This window comes from Idiotropiscis lumnitzeri, chromosome 13, assembly GCF_059441095.1.
Source record: "Idiotropiscis lumnitzeri isolate Australia: NSW breed Sydney's pygmy pipehorse chromosome 13, RoL_Ilum_1.0, whole genome shotgun sequence".
NCBI lineage: Eukaryota > Metazoa > Chordata > Actinopteri > Syngnathiformes > Syngnathidae > Idiotropiscis > Idiotropiscis lumnitzeri.
In genome coordinates, this window is record NC_142403.1 from 5,861,455 (window position 1) to 5,885,023 (window position 23,569).

At 39.8% G+C, this 23,569-nt stretch overlaps 2 protein-coding genes across 3 annotated transcripts in view; one reads left to right on the top strand and one right to left on the bottom strand.

The window, feature by feature from the left end:
* The first annotated feature begins 1,999 nt into the window (after positions 1 to 1,999).
* plvapb (plasmalemma vesicle associated protein b) lies at positions 2,000 to 6,600 on the top strand. The gene is made up of 9 exons (XM_088313204.1): positions 2,000 to 2,342; positions 2,535 to 2,708; positions 2,816 to 2,894; positions 3,555 to 3,756; positions 3,873 to 4,092; positions 5,332 to 5,481; positions 5,562 to 5,678; positions 5,979 to 6,086; positions 6,302 to 6,600. Exons 1-8 carry the CDS (start codon positions 2,139 to 2,141, stop codon positions 6,030 to 6,032), a joined length of 1,200 nt encoding a protein of 399 aa, XP_088169330.1. The 5' UTR covers positions 2,000 to 2,138; the 3' UTR covers positions 6,033 to 6,086; positions 6,302 to 6,600.
* Positions 6,601 to 8,657: 2,057 nt separating this feature from the next.
* Positions 8,658 to 23,569, bottom strand: part of gtpbp3 (GTP binding protein 3, mitochondrial) — a 19,127-nt gene continuing 4,215 nt past the window's right edge. The window contains exons 5-11 of one of the 2 annotated variants that reach the window (XM_088314213.1): positions 22,712 to 22,831; positions 18,302 to 18,374; positions 17,110 to 17,253; positions 16,124 to 16,289; positions 13,201 to 13,331; positions 12,777 to 12,963; positions 8,658 to 12,007 (exon numbers count right to left, since the gene is read on the bottom strand). In XM_088314213.1, coding sequence (XP_088170339.1) covers positions 11,776 to 12,007; positions 12,777 to 12,963; positions 13,201 to 13,331; positions 16,124 to 16,289; positions 17,110 to 17,253; positions 18,302 to 18,374; positions 22,712 to 22,831 — 1,053 coding nt within the window. In that variant the 3' untranslated portion in view covers positions 8,658 to 11,775. The remainder of the gene's footprint in view (positions 12,008 to 12,776; positions 12,964 to 13,200; positions 13,332 to 16,123; positions 16,290 to 17,109; positions 17,254 to 18,301; positions 18,375 to 22,711; positions 22,832 to 23,569) is intronic. The other variant, XM_088314212.1, reaches the window with a different exon arrangement.

The window sequence follows — 23,569 nt, forward strand, 5'->3', positions numbered from 1 at the left end:
CCTCGCTGGAACTTTTGGTTCACTGAACATTGACGCTCCCACAAAATGTTGAATTTAGTATAAATATACTCATTACCAACTGTGGTGGCAAAGTGAGGTGGAATTTGATAAATGTGGCAGCTGCCACTCCTTGCCACCATGTAAAAATCCTTATGACGTTACATATGTAAGCCTTCTTAAAAATATTTTTGCTTGGTATTCTGCTTTCATGCCTCAGAGTCACCCAAAATCATCATCAACTAAATGCTGGCTCATTGAACATGGGACAGAACGATTATCTGCGTGAATTATAGCTCTTATCCACTTACGGTGTGAATATTACTTTGGAACTAAAGACGTCATGTGTCTCCCGTCTCCCGTTACTTATCTAAAGCAGTCGTTTTGTCTTATCCCTCCAGCACAAGATTTCCTGTTTATAATCCAACGTTGGTCTCCACTTCTGATAGCCATTCACTTTCTGTCACTCACAGGCCTTCATAATTGGTTTTCCCCGACCGCGGAATGTTGTTAGGGAGACAATGGGGAGCAGGAAAGCTCACGGCCCAAAAGACCTTTCCCCTTTTTCCACCCCAGCAGTGTCGGCTGGTTGTCACGTCACCGCTGCAGATAAGAGCGTGCGGGAGGGCCCACCGACTCTGTACTGCAGGGAGAATTTGTTATCCGCTCATCCCTGAAGAATGACAGCTCCCCATTGTTTTCATTCCTTCACTCCTCCGCTGCCACGACTCCTTTCCGTGCTTGCTTGGGACAGGATATGCTGTTTTTCTTATTTTGTTCATCGACAATCTGGGGAATGTGGGGAGGAATCCTCTGCCCATCTGCGGAAGCATGGCAATGCCACATCATTAGCAGGAATTCAATTATTTCTCCAAAAGCCTTCATTAAATTTCTTTACATTGGAGGTTTTGTGAAAAAGAGTAATTGGGATATTCGATTGTATTTTCAAATATTTGTCCTTGAAATTCAGTGCTCCGTGTCATAGTCCTTTGAAAAAGCACGTTCATAAAAGTTGATTTTTAAAACAAGATGCTTAGTGGTTGAATTCTGACAGATGGATCCCAAGTACGACAATAGAACATGTCCTGCATATGAAATGGGTTATTAATATCGTTGCTGTAATAATGCAATACAGCTCTGCAAAGTCCATTTCAAGCACCATCGAAAATGGATGGATGTACGAATTATACATAACAAAATGTTGTCATTCTCACAGAGAAGGAATTTGAAACACCTGTCAACACAGGTTGGATAAAATCATAATAAATGCAAAAGTTTCAAAGCTTGGACAAGTGTGCGTAAAATTCCACTTTATATGTATTTTATTGCTAAAAACAAAGCGCCTATCTGAGTACACTAGTACCTGCGCTTTCTGAGAATGTCTTTTGGAATTTGCAGTATCACAACCAGCAAGATCTTGACAGTTACACAAATCATCAACACTCTATCTATCTATCTTATCTATCTTATATATAATATAGAATATCATTTAAACTGGTATAAGAAATTTCTCTGTTTGAATCCAATTTCCAATTTTTCTTTCCTATTATGGTGCACCTGCCGAATGGGGTGTGATGGCGCCCGTGTTCGCTGCAAAGCCTGTGCTCCTGCAGGTTGGACTGTAATGCCCCCATCCTTCCACCAACACCTACAACTAACCCCAAATGTGTGAGTGTGTGTGTCATGAATTAATGTATGCTTATTTGCAAATTTTTTAAATATAGCCTTTTAAATCCTTACTGTGCCCCCTTGCAGGAGCTCACTATGGTGTTGTTTTTCATTTTGCATGCACAACAACCTATTTTGGCAATAATGACTCCAAGTATGAGTTGGTGAGGCGGCGAGAGGCTGCAACAGTGGCAGAGGTCGATGAGAGGGTGGGGGGTGGGGAGGAGGAAGGTATGTGAGGTGAGGGCTGGGCCAGGATGGACTGGAAATGTGCCCCCAGCAGCATTTATAAACATGGCCCCACTCCACTCCTCGGGATCTTTGTTTACATACGTCCATACATGCGTGTTGTTCTGTGACGGTGTCACAACCTCAGAAGACAGACGACTCGGCCACTTTAGGCTTCTACGCTTCCAGGGGGGAGAACTTTGCGGATTTGAGCAAGTCCAGTTGCCACCATTTCACTTTCAAACATGTACAGCTCCAGCTATTCCCGGGCCAAGTTTGGCCTGGAGGCGAGGGAGCCTTTGCACAAGCCCAAAGGCAAGAGTTGTGGCTACTACTTGAAGATTGTGTTCTTCTTCTCCTCACTCATCCAGTCCCTCATCATCGTCAGCTTGGTGCTCTTCCTCATTTACGGGCAACCGGAGAAGTCAGCCGAGGAGATGAGAGTCAAGGTGAGAGATTTGATTACTCTGTAACATTATATTTCAGATTGAAACATGAGATTTTTATTCCGGAGTATCGCACTGCTTAGACCAAGGAGCATGCAGGCTTCTTTCTGATGCAGTCATTTGCTCACAGCTGATAGATTCATCTTTCTTGTCAGTCCTCTCTGAGATGATGTCAACTGCTCTGCTCTTGTGCAGGAGCTGGAGCTTGGCTTCAACAGACTGAGCGAGAACAACATAAAAGTGAGGAAGGAGAAAGTCGAGTTGGGAACTCAACTTGGGGCACGCACGGCTGAGAAAGATGCTCTTGCAAAACAGCTGGAGCGGCTCATGAGCTATGTCAACGCCACGAAGCTTGATCAAATTAAATTAGTGAGTAGATATTTTCAAGCAGTGTGTTTTGGCTCATTGTAGGCGATACACTGTTTTTTTTTTGTTTTGTTTTGTTTTTTAATCTTCCAAAAATCTTCTTCATGCAGGCCAATTGTGAGAGGCGAAGCGCGTCAATGCGATGTCCGACTCCCCCAGTACAGCAACCTGTTGTGGTCACGACGAGCAGTATGTATTCCCAGCCATCCTTCCTTGAAATGCTTTACAAATTTGAGTGCACTAAAAATCTTGGTCATCTATGCCATTCATCTGTAATCCATTGCCATTGATACAAATTTTCAAAAAGATTATTATGTTTCTATAACCATGAATGATTGACATCACCACACTAATGAATTCATTTTAAGCAGTTATTTGTAAAATAATGATAAATTGCACCTCAAACTGTTTTTCTAGTCAAGTGGATCCTAAAAAACTACTGAAGAGCACATGCATCAGCGATTTAAAGATAACACAAGCACAGCAATTGATTTTCCAGAAATATCTTCACATCTTAAAGGAGATCAAGGAGTTCAAATTAGCATCTGGCCCATCTTAGTATTTTTACTCGAGTAATCAAAAACAATAAGAAATAAAAACATTTTTAGTTTAAAATGAAATTACGTAAAAATTAATTTGGAGGTAGGAGTCTCACTTTTGGATTGAAGTACAAAAATCATTTTCTCCATAATCTTTCAGTTTTCTTAAAATAAATCTCATAAAACGGCCAGTCTTAGAGATTGTAATAAATGGTCCAAAAAATGGACACCCAAAAAACCCATCGCTCACTGCCAAAGTAACCACCTACCCATGAGACAATATTTTAAAACATTGGTACGATTCCTCCAGATGAGCTCAAAACTTTACAGAGCCTCAACGCGCAGCAGAAAGCAAAGATTGAACTCATCGAAGCCAACTTCAGCCACACGGTCCACTACCTGAGTCAAGAGAAGGACAACGCCCTGAAGGACAGAGACGTACACCACCAGGATGTCATCGCTCTACGCAGAGAAAACGTCATGCTGAAGGAGCAGCTCACTGCCTACACCAGGTATACTCGTGTGTGTGAGTGTGTGTGTGTGTGTGAGTGTGTGTGTTTGCTTAAAACTGAATCATGGTGGGATATGAATAAAGATACTTTCAAAATTAAATATTGTGTTTCAACAGAAAATGTAAAGAGGACTTTGCTCATTCTTTGGATGGGATCCAATCAGTGACCAGGGATTTTCTGAACAAAATCAACAACATGTTCCCTCACCAGCAGACCTTTCACCTCACCTGTGAAAGCCAGCAGGAGCAAATGGAGAAGATAAGAAACAGCTGCACAAATTTGTCCAGAGATGTGGAGAACAAATTTCAGCTGTATTTGGACAACGTGGGCAACAAGGTACATGCATTGTATTTTCTTCTATTCCATTCAAAATAATGAACATATCATGGAAAACTTAATTTATTTCAGTAGTTGAGTTCAGAAAGTGACACTCATCTAGAATAGAGTTTATTCACTACACAAAGAGTGAAAAAGATTTTGACACACCATCTCATGAAATTAAGAATAATGGGCTCAGAAAGAAATGTTTTCTATAAAAAAATTTTTTATTGATTTTATTGTGGGAAAATTATGATCGTATTATAAAAATGACGCATTAGACCTTCTTTTGTTAAGTTGATTCAGCCGTACTACTGAGAACAATTTACATCCGCCCGAGAGGGTGCCTTTCCTCTGGAAAAATACTAATACACTGAGTTATGGACACAGCTGCCCACTGAAGTCAATTTTAGGTCATGGTAGTGTAGGTGACTTATGGCTCCACTGATACAGCAGCAAGTTATGGAGAACAAAGACACATATCCTCTCCAAGTAACTCACCAAATCTAATGGGGATACACTGCTAAATGATGCGCGAAAATGTTGCCTCATTGTTTTGGGACTTGAATGCATCATCACATTCTCAAAGCATTCCGTTTGTAGGCATAAACTAACATTTTGTAGGAGGCCACGTTTTTTCATCAATGCTTCAATTTACATCAATATACCGTGTATTTGGACAAAATACATGCTCTTAATATATTATAACTTTAATGAGACAAATTTCAATATATCCATAAAAGATCCACTATCCTATCCTAAGGGGCTTAAAGAAAACGACAAAATAACCACGTTTATTTTATAAAGGGCATACAAATTACCATTCAGGGACGGCACAACACTGCTGAACAACAAACCAACATTTTTTTTTTCACCAAAAAATCAACTCAATCTAAAGTTCAATATTGAGGTACAATGTTTCCACAAATGCAAAAAAAAAAAAATACAAATATATTTATTCCTACTCAAGTCATAAAATAGGGCAGTATAAGACCTAGTGGAAACGCAATTAACACATATGCCATCTAGTGATTGATAACATTACAGGTTTTTTTTTTCTTTTTCATTTATTTATTTTATTAATCGGTGCCAGTTGCCATCCCGGACTAACACGGTTTGTCCTAAAAGGTTGCATTTGGACAAAGGGTTGGCACAGAAGTGGGAAACGGGCAAATCTCGGCACTATACCCAAATCTATCTTCCACAACATCTGGAGAGTAGTATCAGAACATCACCACATCTGTCTTCCTGTTGAAGGTGGCTCAGATTCAAGTCAAGTTGAGCCGATTGGAGGTGCAAAACTCGCACTTAAGCGCTGACCTGCAGAGCTGCGAACACAACCGCAATGAGACAATCGCAGAGGCCAGCCAGCAGCTCCAACTCAAGCAGAGGACTCATGACCAGAAGGTTCTTTTAGCCATGCCGCCATCTCTCTATTCGTATTCCTACTCTCGCTTTTAAACTAATATTTTAGACATTCTATTCAGATGGAGAAACTGCTTATTGAGCAGAACCGGCTAAGAGAACAGAAACAACTGCAAGCAGAAACTTTGGCCGTGAGAGAAAACGAGCTGCAGACCCTGCGGGCATTGCCCAATTGCAAGGTACACTACTCTCAGTTGACACGCTGTGTTGTACGCACACACGTATGGGGAAGTCAGTGTCCACAGCTGGACTCTGATTGAATGGAGCATGGTGCAGAGGTGAAGTGGACGTGTGTGGACTCAGCATTCGAGAGGAATCGTAGCCCAGCAGCAGCAGGAAGGATGGGCGGCCGAGATAACAATGCTTGAATTCTGTCACCTTTCAAGCTCTGTAGTTGAACTTCTCAGCCTGTGTGTGAGTGTGTTTGTGCGTGTGTGCACCCGTATATAAATAAAATGTAATAAAGACATGTTCCGCAGGTGGGTCTGCCGAAACCTGCTGGCGTGCCATCGGTCCCACAGCAGAACCGATAAATTGCTGCCAACTCGCCTGCTATTGCAGCACCAAGCCTCAGCAAAACTCCAACGGTAACTTTGACTCAAAGTGCAAAACTTTATATATTACGTGTACATTTGCATATTGCTCAGCAACTGATGACTATGCAGAGAAAAAAACCCAAGAATGCAATAGTTGATTTTTTCTTTTTATTTAAATTTCAATTGTAACCACACCAAATCTGCTCTCCAGTCATCCCTTTTCAGTCTAGTTGATATTTAGTCCCGCATTTTGTTTTCTCTTCCAGGTGAGATGAACTGCACCATTAAATGCGTGTGGAAGACACACCCTTAGTGTAAAAACCGATACGTCCTAAGATTGAGCAAGGCGCCACAAACAAGACTAAGAAGAGTCTGTAAATATACTGATGTCACATGCACTCATGATTGGTTCTCACTTAGAAAGATTTGTCATAAATGTGTGCGTATCCCTGCAGTCGGGGTCATGTAAGAACATGATGATGACACTTGTGTAAATATTCCTTTGGGGTGGTACTCACTTTGTTTATATACAAAGCTTTCATTTTCACTTTAATAAATTAAATAAACCATCAAAATGTCTACTTTTTGTATTTTTGGTTGCCAAACTGGAGCTCTTGAGATTATGAAGTTTATGTTTCCTGTGGCTTTGCAATTTAGTGCGAGCCAAGAAAGATACGGCGTGGACAAAAGGTCACAAGACATCATCTGTGAACTTAAGAGTTCAAAATAAGAACCCAGTAACATGACAGATTTCAGTCATTTAAAAGAACCATACTAAAGATTTATGTCCACTCTTACGCGGCAGCTATTATTACCAACTCAAGCTTTATTGCTTCCCTTTCCTTTCATAAGCACACAGTGTTTAGAACATGCAGCTGAGTAGCTGCACACAAAGCACCAGACTTTTATGGATAAATAATAACCATTATGCTGTTAATGTTAACAATACATTCAATATGACACTGGGGGACACTTAAGATGATAGTATAACACACACACACATGCGCACGCACACACACACCCACACACAAATATGCCCTATATTTGTTCCTGCTTCAATTGTTGTGAAAGCGCTATATAAGCAATATTGTATTGTATTATTACTTTCACTGCAGTGCATCCTGTGTATAAGAATGTGAACATTATAACCATTAATATTCAGTAAACCACTGTGAAAGAATAATTATGAAATAGTTAAAACACATTTGCTTTATTGCTATGATATGAAAACTGTTTTGAGGTGTTTTGTTTCACACAAAACTAGAGCAATATTATTAATAGATTGCAAATAAATATAAATTTAAAATGTGAAATGTTCTTGCTTCATAACAACCACCCCAAGTGAAAGTGTTCAAGGAAGATAACAAGATGGTGGCCTCCATTTCTCTTCTCTGTTTGTTGCAGTAGAATGTTTTGAAGTGTATACAACAATCTTCCAAGAACATGCACACACATAGAAAAACAAGTTCACGTGTCTTCAACTGCTGCTTTGATAACCCCCCCCCCCCTTTAGGTTGAAGACACACATGTAAACAGGGACTCCTGTGAATTAATAAAAGAGAGGGAACGGAGAGATAAGATCAGAATGAAGAGCGACAAGCATATGATAGAGACTTTCTTTCCGTTCTCCTTGCAGGCTAAACTTTGAGCATCTTTCCTAAATAAATATTTTTTTATGATGGAGAGCCTATTCTTTTGATCGGTTCATTCGGTGAACCAATTAATACTGCATAATCATTAAACACATCATCGTGTGGGCTTTGCAAAAGTCCAAAGTCAAAATGCTCTAAAATGGCTTGCAGTCATTAATTATTTCGGTTGTCATTTGTCCAACAAGCTGAATCACATTTCCATTGCGTCGTCATTCTTGCGATTGCGTCTGTGTAACTTGAATGCATCTCAACAGAATTGAACTTCTAGAACTGAGAATTTGGAGCAGAGGATTTACATGAGACACTACATCGATGATGTAAGGGCCACAGGTGACTGCAGTTTGTCTACAGGAAATCCTTTGTTTAAAGGGGAAGTCAACCCCCCCAAAAATATTTGCAATAATATGTTCCATGCGCCTTCACTAGTCTAAACATAGGCATTCTGATTAATATTGTGTTTGTGGAATTTGAGTTAAGCAGCAAAATGACCAACTTTTAGCCATCTCAGAGGGCGGCCATTTTGCCACTACTGTCAATGCAAAATGATATGACAGTTGCTCAAAGCTCAGGTAACGACCAATCACGGTCACCAATCACCTGTTCTCTGAAGCCATGTCATACCTTAGCCCTGTGCAACCGTGACGGAATTTTTAATCGACAGAAGTAACAAAAAAGCTATGCTAAAAAGAGGCGGATTTTACTTCTTAACTCATATCCCTCAAACGCAATATTAATCAGAATGCCATGTGTCTAGTTTACCCGCAGAGAACATATTCTTGGAAAGAAAATGCGTGGGTTGGATTCCCCTCTAACAATTTTCAGTGGTTCGCACACACACATGCACACACCCACACACACACACACGACACAAGTCACCACTGGAGCATAAGATTTATTACAAGTTACAACCGGTAGAAATTGGCATACAATAATCTAAACTTTCATACAAAAAGTTTTCTCATGTCTTTAGTGTTGAAAATGAAATGATTTACAAATCAAAAACACATTTTACAAGTTCAACTACATTTTGGGAGATTATGAAATGTTGTGGGCGTCAAGCTGGAAGCCTGGCCTCACACTACAGAAGCTGTGGGTTTGAATCTGGGCTCTGGATGGATGAAATGTATTATTTTTTAGGCGTGGGTACATTTTATATGATTTATTTATTTGTATCATTGTCTGAATGTGGGATTGTTCATCCTCTATATCAGGTACAGTTAGGTTGTGCCATTTTTGCATCACAAAAAAACTATACCTCAAAGGCCCCATTTGAAAATATACAGCTATTGATGTGTCGCACAGCAAGTCCCATATTTAGCTTAACATGCCCCCTCCCTTCTTGTGTCGTAATTAATCAAGAAAACAAGAAAAGGCTGGCAAAGTAGACGGGGAAGAGGAAAAGACTGAGCACAGAGACACGTAAGAGAAAGACAAAAAGACGCAGTGACAGGCACTTCTGTTGCCGTTAAAGGCGAGCAAATGTCGTCAGCGACTGACGAATGGGGAAGAAGGGTGACGAGTTCAACAAAGAAACATAAATATTTGATCAAGGCCAGATTGACAGGGGAACAAAAGCCACAGCAGTCATCGCCTCAACAATGTTCCTGTCTCACAGCCTGGCGGAGGCGATGGGTCACTCACTGTCTGCATATTTTTGGGTGCATTTGTGTGGTGCTAGATAATGAGACGTTCACCTGCGGATCATTCTGGAACAAATCGCAGCACGTATAACTGAATATCGATTATTGGACAGCCTAGGCTCATCATTAATTGAGCGTCTGAGAAGACAAGTACACCTGACTTATAATAAGTATATTTGGAAAATATACAAAATTCTAAGGCTTTTATTTGCCACCACGGTGGATGTAGAAAAGTGACAGTCGGAATAGAATAGCTTTAAGTTGGTACAACTGCGCAGCCTCATGCTGAGCTGCTACCTTGCGCTTCAAGAGCTTGCTGAACTTGTAGTGGAATTGCCATCTCCGGAAAATGTAAAATAAAAATCTAAATCGTTCCAATACATCAAACTGACAGCATTCACTGTAACAGTAACACTCCATTACGTGATGAGGTGCTACTTCCTGTCGCTGATTTATTTATTTATTTTTACCACTTGGGTACTGTCTTGCAAATCAAGTCATAGGACATGATTTCTTGAAATGAAAAAAAAAGAAGTTTTTTTCAAAAATCTATACTATATTTATTGCTCTAGTATATAAGTATGTTAGAGGCGAAGTCAACCCGAAAATGTTCTTTATAAGAATATGTTCTATGTTGGCCTGAGCTGTTTATTTCCCTTTCAAATGGTGCCACGATTGTAAGGAACACGCAGCTGTGTGATGAACAACAAAATTTGCCGAACCTTTTCTGCCAATGACAAACATTTTGCTGTTGCTGTCAACTTTTGTATGGTGGATTGGATGATTGCAGTTTGAAGAAGCTAAGCATATTGGAACTTTAATAATGAATTGAATTTGAGAATGGAGTCGCAGAAGGTTGTGGAAGAACCAAACATAGCCACAACCGTCAGCCTGGCACATCCTCCCAAATCCTGCCGCTGGTCACACACTGCTGTGGGATGCCATCACATTTTTCAACATTTTGCCAAATGTCAGCCAACGAGAAAAGCACAGCCGAGCTCATCTCACAAGTCAATGGGGTTGAGTTCAGGACATTCCATCCTCTCCACTCCCGTAGCCTCTGATAAACTCCGCTCTGTGGGGGTGAGCGTTGGCATCTTGGAGGAGACTAGAGACTAGATATGGCATTGCCACTGGTTGTAGAAGTTCATCTCTATACGTCTCTAAAATAAATTTATCTCCAAAGATGTATTCCCAGTGAAGGAGATGGCGCTCCACATCACAATACCGCTACCAAAAGATGCTTTTGCTTGGGATGCGCAATAACTATTGGACTGATAATGATCAACCCGATATTAGTCACTTTTAGCTGTCTGATATGAGCCAAAAGAAACAGATATTGAAAGCCGTCTCAAATACACAAACATTGGTTTGGTTACATCAACTTTAAAAGTCCAAGCCTCTGCGGCATAACGTAGGAGGAATTATGGCATGAAGAACTACAGAAATAAGAGAATGATTACTACTGAGAGGCTGAAATCACAGGATTAGGGGAAATTTTGACTGAAGCAATTAAATTTCCTGCCAAGACGCAATGGCAACTAAGTGGAGTGCTTTGGACATGGGAATGTTTAATAAGAACAAAGACGGCAAAGAAAAACCCCTCATGGTGGTCCAGGAGTGTCAACCTCCCAAATAGAGAAAAAAAAATGCAGAAAAGCATCTTAAGATGACTATGAAGCAAAAAGACAGAGGATTTATAGAGTCATGGCTCCAAAAGTATTTTAATTTGTGAAATAAATGACTCCTTTACTTTATTTGCCCTATAGTTACACATATTTTCATCCCATGAGGAGAATTCAATTCAATTAAGTCAATAAATAAAGGCATATTCAGTAGATAGGAACCAGGCCGGCCTGCAAACTTCAAAAAACCTTGACTTGACACCCATTATAAGTGCATTTTCAACTCAAAACTGAGTTGAATCAAATTCCAGATTTTAACGGCAAAACAAAAACAGAAGAATATGTGGATGCAGCTGAAATCCTAACTGCTGCTCTAGGTCAGATTTTACACACAAACATCCGCGCTGAGAGTTGTGACCTTGCAGCGGTCAGGTGCAACCCCTTTTTTTATGCAGGAACAAATTTGGCTTTGTTGGACTCACGGGCCCAATATACACTTATAAATGAGTCAACACACTCTTTTTAAACTTGACTAAAGACTGGCCAAACACTTGTACAATGTGTACAGCACATACGGGGGAGACATCAAATATTTCCACTCTACTTAGATAACACAAAAATCAACAACATTTGGGTGTCTTGGGAACCAATTGGAGCCAAGAACGTGATGTGTACTTTGGATGACACAAAGCCCGCCACAGTGCCAAGGTTCTATCATTTAGATTCCTTTGCGAGTACTGTGAAGCAATGCAAGACTGCAGCTCAGCTCTCTCTGCAGTTTATTGTTATCGTTGCAATATTATCATTCACATGGGCCGCCCAACTATTTGCCAATGCAGAAGTCTTTGAAGATAATATCCAGGATCTCCTCTGGTCCGACCTTTCCAGTGATCCGGCCCAGGCTGGTGAGAGCCAAGCGAATGCCCTCGGCTGCCAGAGCGAGGTCGAGGTCACGGTATTGCTGGTACTGATCCAGGGCTGCCACACAATGCTGCAGGTGGGCCCTGTGGCGTGCTTGGGTCAGGGTAGGGGCACCAGACAGAGGGTCGCCACACCTAGACGGGAAGTTTGATAGACTGAACTGGTGAAATATGGATTTAAAAAAAAAATCTATTTATAGCCCAAGGATTCCATTGTTTTAGCTCCCCTTTTCCTTACTTATTCAGCCCCTGCGGGGAGGACAGTTAAATCAAAGCACAAACTTTAAACTCAAGTGTCTCACTCTCAATTAATCTGAGTAAACATTGCCTTCACCCAAAGGTGACAATTCGCCTTCAACCAGTCAATAGACAGCAGTATATTGTTCATAACGCATAAACACACATTTGTACTTCAGGGAGTTTCTTGCTTTGAGATGGTCTTGTAAATCATTTTGAGGTTTACAAGGCACACTCAGTCATCGCTCAATTTACAGTTTTTTCATTTGATTATTTATTATTTAAGAATTCGATTTAGTTTTCTCTGCTTCTTTTCATTGAAATTCTGCATTTTCATGTTAACGTAAATCTGACTTTTCTTTGGTGTAATTAAATCATTTTAACAAATAAACACTACATGAATATAGTCCCTTAGCATAGCTGAATTGTAGTTTTTTTTTTAAAAAGTTTGAGACTTATGGTGTGGATCTCAAAACAGTGCAAACAATAGCAAAGCCCAACGCTGTATTATTTCACATGTACTGATATATTTTGTTTTGACCCCATGAACTCTCTCATCCTGGCTGATGTACTCAACAACAGATTAATTTTCGGCTACATGTGTTTACTGAGTACCTGTTGACTGTGACTGTACTATTGCAAAGATAAAAGAAAGTAGTACACTCACAACGTCTTGACTCTGCAGTGCAATGTTGCAAGGAAGTCTTGTAGTCCTTCAGTAGTGTGACAGGACATCACACAAAGAGGAGGAAGCCCAGAGTCGCATCCAAACATCATTTTCAGCATTTGTCGCTGCTCCTCAGGCAGCAAGTCCACCTTGTTCAAGACCAGAAGGAACCTGTCAAATGGTAATTCTGGGATAAAAAAGTAAATACATGTCATCTTAATCACAAAAACATATCGTGCTACATTTGTCTTGAACATGTCAGCCAATCTGGCATGACTTCATTTATGTAGGTGATTTCGGAAACAAGGTAACGCGATGTGCTTCACATAATTAAAAATACAACAGTTAAAGGCATTTACAAACACATGAATATATACAGAAAATATTTTTAAAAAAAATAGATATACAATATGTAGATAGGAACCTGCGTGGATCTGCTCCTGATTGAGCAAGACATTTCTGAGGTAGTCCTGAAGGAAGTCTGGAGCCTCCTTGATATCAGTAGGAAGAAGAGAACAATCCACGACCACCAGAGTCAAATCTGCTTGCTCAACTCTAGAGAAAAGAAACACAACAATTCAGTTGTTACGCAAGTGGAGGTATCAAGGACTAAGTGGAGGCTCAGAGGGGATCAAGCTTTTTCCGTCGCAGGTACCTCTCTTGATATGACCTCCTGCTAAACGTTGGGTAAGCACCCTCCCTGTCTATTTTGAAAACTTAAACATAAACGTAAAATTAATTTTTATTCTTTGGCTTTCGACTCAACATAAGAATTGGCATTGTTTTCGTCTTTTGTTCTATTTATTGTCTTTATTGATATCAATATATGGATGTAACTGTCTGTTTTTATAAGTGTGATTTCTACTTTTTGTACAGTACTTTGTATGCAGCTGCTGCTGCTTTTAAATAAAGATGAGTTGAGTGGACCTGTTTAAGATTAAATCAATTTATAGCGCAGCAGCCTGTCCCAGTTGAATATGGGTGAGATGCAGGCTACAAAATGGTCACCCACCAATCACAGAACATCACAAGTAGTTAAAGGGAAATCTAATTATCATGGAAACATGTTTTATTTTTCTCCAACTAACACACCAACCCTTTTAGCCAGTAGCTATATGAGCAACATACATTGTAAAGTATACTGAAATTCCAGCACACTTCAAAATGAACAAATCTCAAGTACTTTCCAGAGATTCTGCTACCCATAGTAAATCTGGATTTTTACACTTGACATTGGTATCTTTGGCGCAGAAAAAAACATTTGGTACGCTCTCAGCACCACAGAGATGAACATTTGTTTAATTAGATTTCTGTCAATAATTTCCTAAGGGTCCTGTGGCTCATTCATTTCCACTGGGTGGGGGGGGGGCCCATATATAGGAACTATGTCTGGTTGATTCGTCTGGCAATAACCAGCACCAACTGTGTTGCACATCCATCCCATGAGAAGACCCAGTAGCAGCAACGGATGCTTGTACTTACCACCTCCTTCCTGTAGTGACCCAGGTCACAAGTGTCTGACCTGCTCCATGGACACAAAGTTCTCGATACAACACAAACTGGACACCCTTCCTATACAGCAGCTCACCACTTGAACAATTCATTATAAATTGCACTAAATAGGATTCTGCTTTTATAACAGGAGGTACTGATACACCTAAAATCCCCAAAACACTGACAATCTCTTTGTATCTCTCTTTTCTTGCCAAAACTTTCACCACTGGCTTGCCTGTAAATTGAGTATGTGACAAATAAACTCTAATTTCTAGTTGTCAGGGTGACAGAAAAAAATAGCATACCACATTCTACAAAGGCTATAAACTATGCACTAATGTAATTCTCAATCATCAATCAAAAAGAATTGTGTGTGCTTTATCAACTCATATGTTGGCAGTAAAATCAAGTAGAACAGAGATGAATTGGAATTTTCATTGCAATACATAAGTGACTAAAACATTTAATGGTCATTTATTTAAAGCAGAATGTAGTGATTACAAAACCATGTTGATAACGGCGTTATAAAAAAAGGTCAGACATGAATCACTGATGAGTTCTGATGTAGTTTAAGGTAATTAACAATGGAATTCAATGTCTAATCGTGCATTAATCTCTAGGGACTATGAATGTTTGCACAAAATATATTAATATTAATATATCAATATATTAGTCATCAGTCACTAAACACCAGAGATTGGTAGGTCATGTGATTTGACTCGAGATGCCATTTTTAGGACTTGCCAAAAATTTGTGAATGACTTGGAACTTGGTATCGAAGCGACTTGACTTGACTTAGACTCAAACTATATGACTTGACAAGTCATCTTGTTTATAGTTTGACAACTGCATTTTAACACTGTTTGCCTTTTCAGGGCGGAAAGCAAGCAAGAAATAAAATACAGTTTTTTTTTTCCATTCAAGCCAATCTGGCAACCCAGTCAGCCTTCACTTGTTGAACTTAAAGACAGGTAAGCGATTACAGTCTAGCCAGCGTTCAGAACATTGGTTTGGTATCAATGAAAAATGTGGGAGTCACCGATGGTGAAATGGTACCCTCGCCTGACTTGGCTGCGGGCAGCCTGGGATCGGTTCCCAATCAGTGATGGTTTCTGTGTGTGTGCGCCCTGCGACTGTCTGGCGACCAGTTCAGGGTGCAGTGTGCCTTTCGCCCATAGTCATTTCGACTAACTTGCACGAGTGAATACTTTATTCTAATTGTGCATTAATTTGATGCAAACTGGTGCAATAATTATGTTCTCTCTTGACATTTAAAAATGGATTAAAGCGGTGAAAACTAATCCTATCCCAGAAAATATCACATAAGCAAGCATTAAGATTATAAAAATAATAATAATAATAATAAATCATGTATCGGCCTGAGTAATCTGGTCTAATGCATGTTGTCAGCCTGTCATTGTCATTCTGTTGGTTGCGAGTATACATTCCTAATCTGTCTGTCTATTGAGTGGCCTCTTAGTACAGGACAATGAAGTGATGACGGGTTTAACAAATACTATTTTTTTTTCAGTGTAAACAGGGGAAGTAGCAGTCTGTCTCTCAATACGTCCATTCCAAACATCTCGGATGAGGTCTTGCAAATACATCAAGAAACAAGAAAAGGTACTTCTTCATAATACAACCTCCTGGGAGTGTTTATCCATGTAGTTCTACCCACAGAGGAGCAATAAGAACAAGTCTGTTTGCTTACGGAGGCTTTACTATAAGTTGATGACTTATTCCTTCCTTCCTTTGTTTTGCGACACATCAGGCATTGGTCACAGAGCAAATGCATGTGACCAAATAGAGACAAAAGGCCATTATGTGAACTGTAATGTAAACATTGCACTAACCTTTCGCGAGCCCGACGGACCCCCTCTCTCTCCACCAGGTCGCAACTGTCTCTGAGTCCAGCTGTGTCACTCAAGACAACAGGAAAGCCACCGATGTCCAGAGCCGTCTCCACCACATCTCTGGTGGTTCCAGGAATGGGGGACACAATGGCTGCAGGTCTCTGACCTGGATTTGAAAACATCAGAATTAAGCACTTTTCAGGATTTGTTATGTAATCCTAATTAATTAACAGAGTTGTAACTGAGTAAAGCCCTCTAGACAGACACAGCTCTAAATTCAGTCAACGAGAATGTAAAAAAAACACAACAAAAGACTGGCATTGGATTTGTGCTTGACATTAAAAAAAGAAAAAAACGAACCCTTGAAAATTAAGGCTATGGCTCAATTGTGTCATATAATAACACACACTGATTAAAATACCAAAAGATCACGACAAATAAAACTTTATTTTAACTACATTTTGCTTTCATGGCAGAATTAACACTTTAAGGTCTCGAAGCATGCCACATATTGCCTTTGATTTCATGTGTTTCATTTGATCCTGAAATAGCTTCTCCTGAGTTTGCTGCAGGTGATGTTTCGGGCTCAGTCACATTCAGTGTGTGTGTGCGCGCGTACCTGTGTATACAGCAACACCATTCCTGAAGACAACATGTCTTCAAAAGACTAATTAGAACGGAAAGTATGACAAATTGAGCTATTATTGTAATAGGAAGTTGTAAGGAGACTGTACAAGTCTCCACTAAGGGTAGTATTTATAATGTATAATTCTCAGGATACAATATGCCAAACAAATACATCCTTAGTCTATAAACAAAATGTATTTGATTAGCTTGACAGAATATGGGAAACGACATGACCATGCAAGCCTGTTTTTTCACCCTGCAAATAATACTGAAGCCAAAAGACTTATGTGTAGTGTAAGTGTACAGTATGAATATTCTATCATAATCCCCTCGTGTGCTATATTACGTAGTTGTCTTACAGAGCGTGTTGAGGAGGCTGCTTTTCCCTGCATTTGTGGCTCCCGCGATGACCACCCGCACACCGCTACGTAGCCGCTCGCCCCTCCTCTCATCTCTTAGGTGTCCCACCATCTCGGTTTGCAGATCACGCACCATTCCATTCACTGGAAACACAGGAACCGGACATGACGTAAGTATCATGCTCAGCTAACACCTTCTTTTCTTTGTTAACCGGAATTTCTGTGCTTTGAAGGAAAGACTTCCGCTGTCTGGCGCTATTTGTCTAGACAAAAATTGGGTCAAGGTCTCTTTTTTCAAATATAACTAAAAGTTCACATGCATAAATAAAGCACTTTAAAAGTTCAAGATTGTGCACATTATTACAAAATCTAAATATTACTTATATTTTTAATATATATATATATATATATATATATATATATATATAATTATAATAATATAATACAAATAGTATGTACAGTACAATTTGTCCACATCCTTTGGATAATGTTTGCGTGTGGCAGTGGAAGGACAATGTGCCAGCTAGGTTTGCTATTTTTAAACAGGAGTCTATTATTATTTGCACCTCTGAGGCATGAGCCCACATTCCGTGCCACAAAAACAAACAACAGTTCCCAGGCTATATTGTTTTTAAACTTGACAACTTCTGAGGGCTCCAAAAAGTTCTGCCAATGCCAGACAGCAGGCGACGGACTCTTGGGAAACATTCTTCACACACACACACACACAAACCCCCACACCCACCCCCACGCACGCGCACAACACACACACACACACACGCGCACACCCCCGCACACACGTGCACACACTAATGCACACACATGGGAAACCAGTCTAGAGAGAGACATGAGAGAGCGGTGGTAATGCTGAAGCACCATTGCTGAGCCACTAAGCACAGTGGCAGTTTGGCTTTGAAGACAAGACAAATTCCTCCACTGTCCCACTGCTCTTTCTCTTCACACTTCCTAAAAGGAAACTGTTTTTTGAACTGTTTGATGTCTATGGCTTCTCCCTGCGGAGCAGCAAAAGCACACGGTGGCCAGTTAATTATCCAAACAGGAAAGCCAAGTTGACTCCGTTCTCCTTTGCGAGTAACAGACCCTTCGCACCCCTGCACTTTCCTCTAAAAGCCTGGGGAGGACTGTCCTGTTTTTGTTTGTTTGTTTTGTTTTTACAAGAGCATATAGATACCTCGGGTTAAGACTCCATCCTCAATAAGCTCATCTTCACTGAAGTCTATGAAGGCCTCCACATGGGCAAGACACTGAGAAAGAAGAGCAGACATGCATCAATCAATATCTGTTGAACCCTCCCACCTTACAGGAGAGCTTGGACATGTTCAAGCCCGTTCGGAATCATTTCTAAATGTAAATAAAGATCAGTAATTAAGTCAGGACATTGTTTAAAATGCATGTTCCAAGTCCATCTATCCATAATCTGAGCATTTTATCCTCACGAGGTTCGCGGGCATGCTGGAGCCTATCCCAGCTGTCAATGGGCACTAGGCGGAGAACATCCTGGACTGGTTGCCAGCCAATTGCATGGCACACAAAAACGAACAACCATTCACACTCACAATCATACCTAGGGACAATTTAGAGTGTTCAATTAATCTGCCATGCATGATTTTGGAATGTGGGAGGAAACCAGAGTACCCGGAGAAAACCCACACAGGCACGGGGAGAACATGCAAACGCCACACAGGAAGGCCGGAGCCCAGGATACGACCCTGCACCTTTGCACTGTGAGGCTGAAGTGCTAACCAGTCGTCCACCATGCCACCAATGTTCAAAATCATGAATGTGAATGTTTTTCTTTTTTAAATATTCTCTCATTAGGAATTTAATGTCTGCAACACCTAAAAAAAAAATAAAAAACTAGTACGGGTCAACAATAGATTGGGAAAGTTGAGGAATGCTCAAAAAACACCCGTTTGGAAACTTCCACAGTCGTGATGGGGATGACAATTATTCTAAGTGAAATGAATCAGTAGAATCACGGTTTCAAAAAGAATTGTTCAAAAGATTAATCGACCGAATCATTCATAATTTTACACACTATCCCAACTTTACTAGAATTGGGGTTTGTCATCAAATGATTCCCAAACATTTCCTTATTGAGATAAGACACTGAGTGATATCTGCCTCTAAATCTCAGACCATTGCAGAAAATTTTAGAAGAGGTTTGGCTCATTATAAGGACCTAGTTTGCAAACCAGTAGATCTGTTTATACCGTGGGCTGTGCTGGAACCCTTCATAAAATACATAAAAATATTATTTTTTGAAATGCTTCACAGGGACATCAAGTCGTTCCCTGCTCCAGCATGTGATAGGTTCAATTTGGTGAACACATCACCAATAAAGATTATTCTTATTTTAGTCTTTTAAATATAAATATGACTCCCCAAATATAACAATGTTCAATTTTGCACTATTTAAAAAAAAAAATGTAGTTTGTAGTGATTTTGTGGCCAGTGAATGTACATTTTATTTCATAAACATTATACTGTACGGTGCAAAGAAAAAGAAGCTATCATCAAGGGCTAAAAAAAAAAAAAATCAACAGTAGTTAATTGAGCATCCGACACATACGAAACATTAACTTGATTTATGATGGAAACCAAAATATAAAATTGAACAGCTTCCAGTAAGTTTTGGAAACTAAATGCAGCTGAAGGAAAGCCTCTGTACTTGCACCAGACCACAAATCAGTATCATGATTGACATTGCGGAACACACACAATAGTAGTATAGCAGAAGAAAAACAGGAAGCCTCTGATTCCCATACTCACATCCATACAGAGATGCGATAATGGTTAAAAAAAAATTACATTGTTTTGTTTTTGTTTTTTTTAAATAGTTTCACCGAAAACTTCACACAGAAGGTACTTCTAATAAGATTATTCCCACCCTCCCAGAGGTCCGAACCTAAAATAAAGATGCTATGAAGAAACCTAAAGAATAACAACTCAGGAAGTTTCTCAAGGAAGAACACCTGGAACAATTGCTCCCAACTGTTGCAACACGCGAGCGTTTGGCTGATGTCCATAAAGTTCCTCCACATGGATAGAGTGGCTTCACAGAACTAAAGTCACATGATGTGAAAAGATAACATGATGTGTTTCTCAGATGTAATTTTGAACCAGCCAAATATCTGTCAGCATTGTCCATCAACATTTGGGGGCCCACTGGAGGAGCATAGGCGCAGAATTTCTAACTTGACACCGTTAAGCAAACGGACTACATATATATATAATATCACTCCAAAATATTTCATCCATCCATCCATTGTCTTAGCCGCTTCTCCTCACCAGAGTCGCAGGGGGTGCTGAAGCCTATCCCAGCTATCTTTGGGCAGTACACCCTGAACTGGTTGCCAGCCAATCGAAGGGCATACTAAGACAAACAACCACTTGCACTCACAATCACAGTTGGACAATTTAGAGTATTCAATCGACCTATCATGCATGTTTTTGGAAGGTGAGAGGAAACCTGAGTACCCGGAGAAAACCCACGCAGGCACAGGGAACACATGCAAACACCACACAGGAAGGTCGGAGCCGGAATCGAACCCACAAACGCAGCCCTGGGAGTTCATCGTGTTAACCAGTCATCCACCGTGCCTCCCTCCAAAATATTCAGTTAGGTTAAACTCTTTGTTATCACAAATATGTAATCAGTCAATTACATGGCAGCAACTCACTACATTCAGGCTGTTTTAACTTGAGCATCAGAATGGGAAAAGAAACGTGATTGAAGATGCCGATACTTCTTAATGTATTAACGGAGACATGTCGATTTACCCCCACTCACACAATATTAAAAACAGTTCCCAGGTGTCCTTGTCATTCGTCGTTCAAAACACATTGAGTTTAAATAATTACATGACAATTAATCAGTTTTAACCCCTTGCATGAGCCAGACATAACATAAAACACAAATACCGTGTTGGGCACTGTCATGTACTGGAAATTAAATTAGAATTTATAAATTATGATGAATCATGTTTAAAATTTTTTGGAAATGGGCAGATAATGAAATATTCACTTGGTTGTGTAATTTCACACTTGATGAGTGGGAAACCCAACTATATTTTCGAGCAGTTAAAAAACAAATCAATTTTCCATAATAAGTCCCTTTTATTTGTACTTATAACCAGACAAGATATTTTTTTTAATAAAATTATGAAGGAATTCACACACACAATGATCTTCAGCATTTACACATGATGTCCGAAAGGAGAAAAATACCCATGTAAGCAGCAGCTCATTGTGTATAACTACATCCTGGTGATAGCAAAGGTCAAAGGAGAATGACCCGAATGGTTGGAGGTGATATAAAGTTAACTAACTCAAGTCAAAAGTCACAACTGAGGAAGCTGTCCGACATGAACATATTCCATTCTTGCTACAACATTCAGACAGTTTGGGTCAAGATTTGGCAAAATCAACAAAAACAAAAATAGATCCTGACTTGGACCAGCAGTTCAGGCTGGTGGTGAAATGGTGTGGGGTAATACTTTGAGCCCCACTTGAGAACCCATAACATATTTTACTGACCGCTTTCATCCTTTTATGTCCATAGTAAAGTAAATCATCTTTCATGGTTACTTAGACAAGCAATAAAGATGAAATCATCTCAAAACTCATTTCACTGTACACAATGGACTCCATCGTCACCTGTTGTCAATGAAAGAATCTCGGTCGTGCAGTTCTAAGTTACTGTGGTGGATGTTCAATTACAGTTTGTTCTTGTATGGAAAAAGAAAAGAAAAAAAGCATGGTCTCCAGTGTCACATGCATCACTACTTTAAATGAGGAATATGGCCAACGTTTTTCCCGCGAGATGTAGTTTCAGATCACGCATTTTGTGTGAGTTACAGATCGGTCGTTGGAGAGATAAAGAGACTCTGCAGCGATGGATGAAGGGGGAGATTCTTTAGCCTAGCCGTTAGCAGGGATTTGCTACCCCGCTTTTGTTTACGTGTCGTCCGCCACCTACGGCGCCTTTCAGACCCAACAACAATCCACGCAGATCCCGCAAACCACACTATCTCATCCGGGACATTGATAGTGCATTGAAAATCCTTAAATCTCATCAATTTACACTGTAATCCAATGTTGATAAAGTCCACACTATTATAGTATCCAGCATCAGAGGTAAAAAAGTACAGTAAAACAAGAAAAAGCACGGCTCAGTCGTCGTCACTCTCCGGTGTCCGAGCCTTACTGCGGCTGCCCGAAACAGCGGCTTTCATTTATGTGAATGGGACCTAGTCAGCGGTATGTGCGTTCATTTGGGGTAAAAAAAAAAAAAATTAATTAAAAATGGAATTTCAATATTTTATCCATTAGTGCATATGAAATTGTACATGTTTTTTTTAGTCAATGAGACGTTTCTCCCAATCCATCAACTATTTGTATGTGTACAATCGATAATTTTTTCAGTTGGCCCAAATTTGTCGCCCTAAAGAATGAATATTAACAGCTGACAGTTCTAATGTTTCTGAGCAAATTATACAAAGAAGTGACTGGTTAAGATATTCATAACACTAACTATGCAATAGAGGTTGAAGAAAGCAAGGTGATAAATCAAACGCACCCGTTTCAGGCGGTGACTCCAGCCCTGATAGAGATGGCCAAGTTCTCCTGACATTTGCCTTAGTGCCTGTCTCCTTTGGGCCTCAGTCTCGGCGTGGATCAGATCTCCGAGCCCCTCCACCTTCAAGAAGCATTACAACTCACAGTGAACCAGTGAAAATATAGACTTCATTCACACTGTCAGGCACAATCTTTGTGGTCATTAATGCTTACTGTAGGTATTGTACTGTATATGACTAAATATTTCTAAAGTTTCACACATTGCTCTTTGTTTGCATTTTGTGAAAGGTGAAATTTTTATTTCTTTGCTGTGATTGAAAAGGCTTTTGATATCGAGTATTCTGCAGTTGTACTGGAATATGAAAAACACCGGACTTGCGTATTAGATAAATACCAAGGGAAAATGCCATGGAACAGAAAATACATTAAAGCCAGCACCAATGATGCATTTACAGCAGTTAGATGACCAAAAAAGAAACAACAACACACACTGAGATGACTACTAAAGTGTTATGCATTGTTAATACAATACAATATCATACAATACAATTCTATTTATATATTGTATTTCACAACAGTTGGAGCTGTAACAAAGCGCTTTCCATACGGTGTAATAAGATCCTGGAAAGTGCACTTAGAAATTTGTTTCTAAATACATTAAGGCTGGGCGATGTGGCTGAAAAGTATTTTACAATATAGGTAATTCAAATTGGGCGATATCGATATATATCCATTTTTTTTCCCTTTCTTCTTCTTTTTTTTTTTACAGTTGAACCCCTGGAAAAATTTTTTAATTTATGTGATTTTATTTTACAATATTTTCCCTGTACAGTGAAAAACATTTCAATTTTCTTTCATT

Bases quoted from the DNA above. Each gene is read 5' to 3' on its own strand.
- plvapb (XM_088313204.1), top strand. From the start codon at position 2,139: ATGTACAGCTCCAGCTATTCCCGGGCCAAGTTTGGCCTGGAGGCGAGG. The intron at 2,343-2,534 runs GTGAGAGATTTG...GCTCTTGTGCAG, and splicing joins CCGAGGAGATGAGAGTCAAG to GAGCTGGAGCTTGGCTTCAA. The intron at 3,757-3,872 runs GTATACTCGTGT...GTGTTTCAACAG, and splicing joins CAGCTCACTGCCTACACCAG to AAAATGTAAAGAGGACTTTG.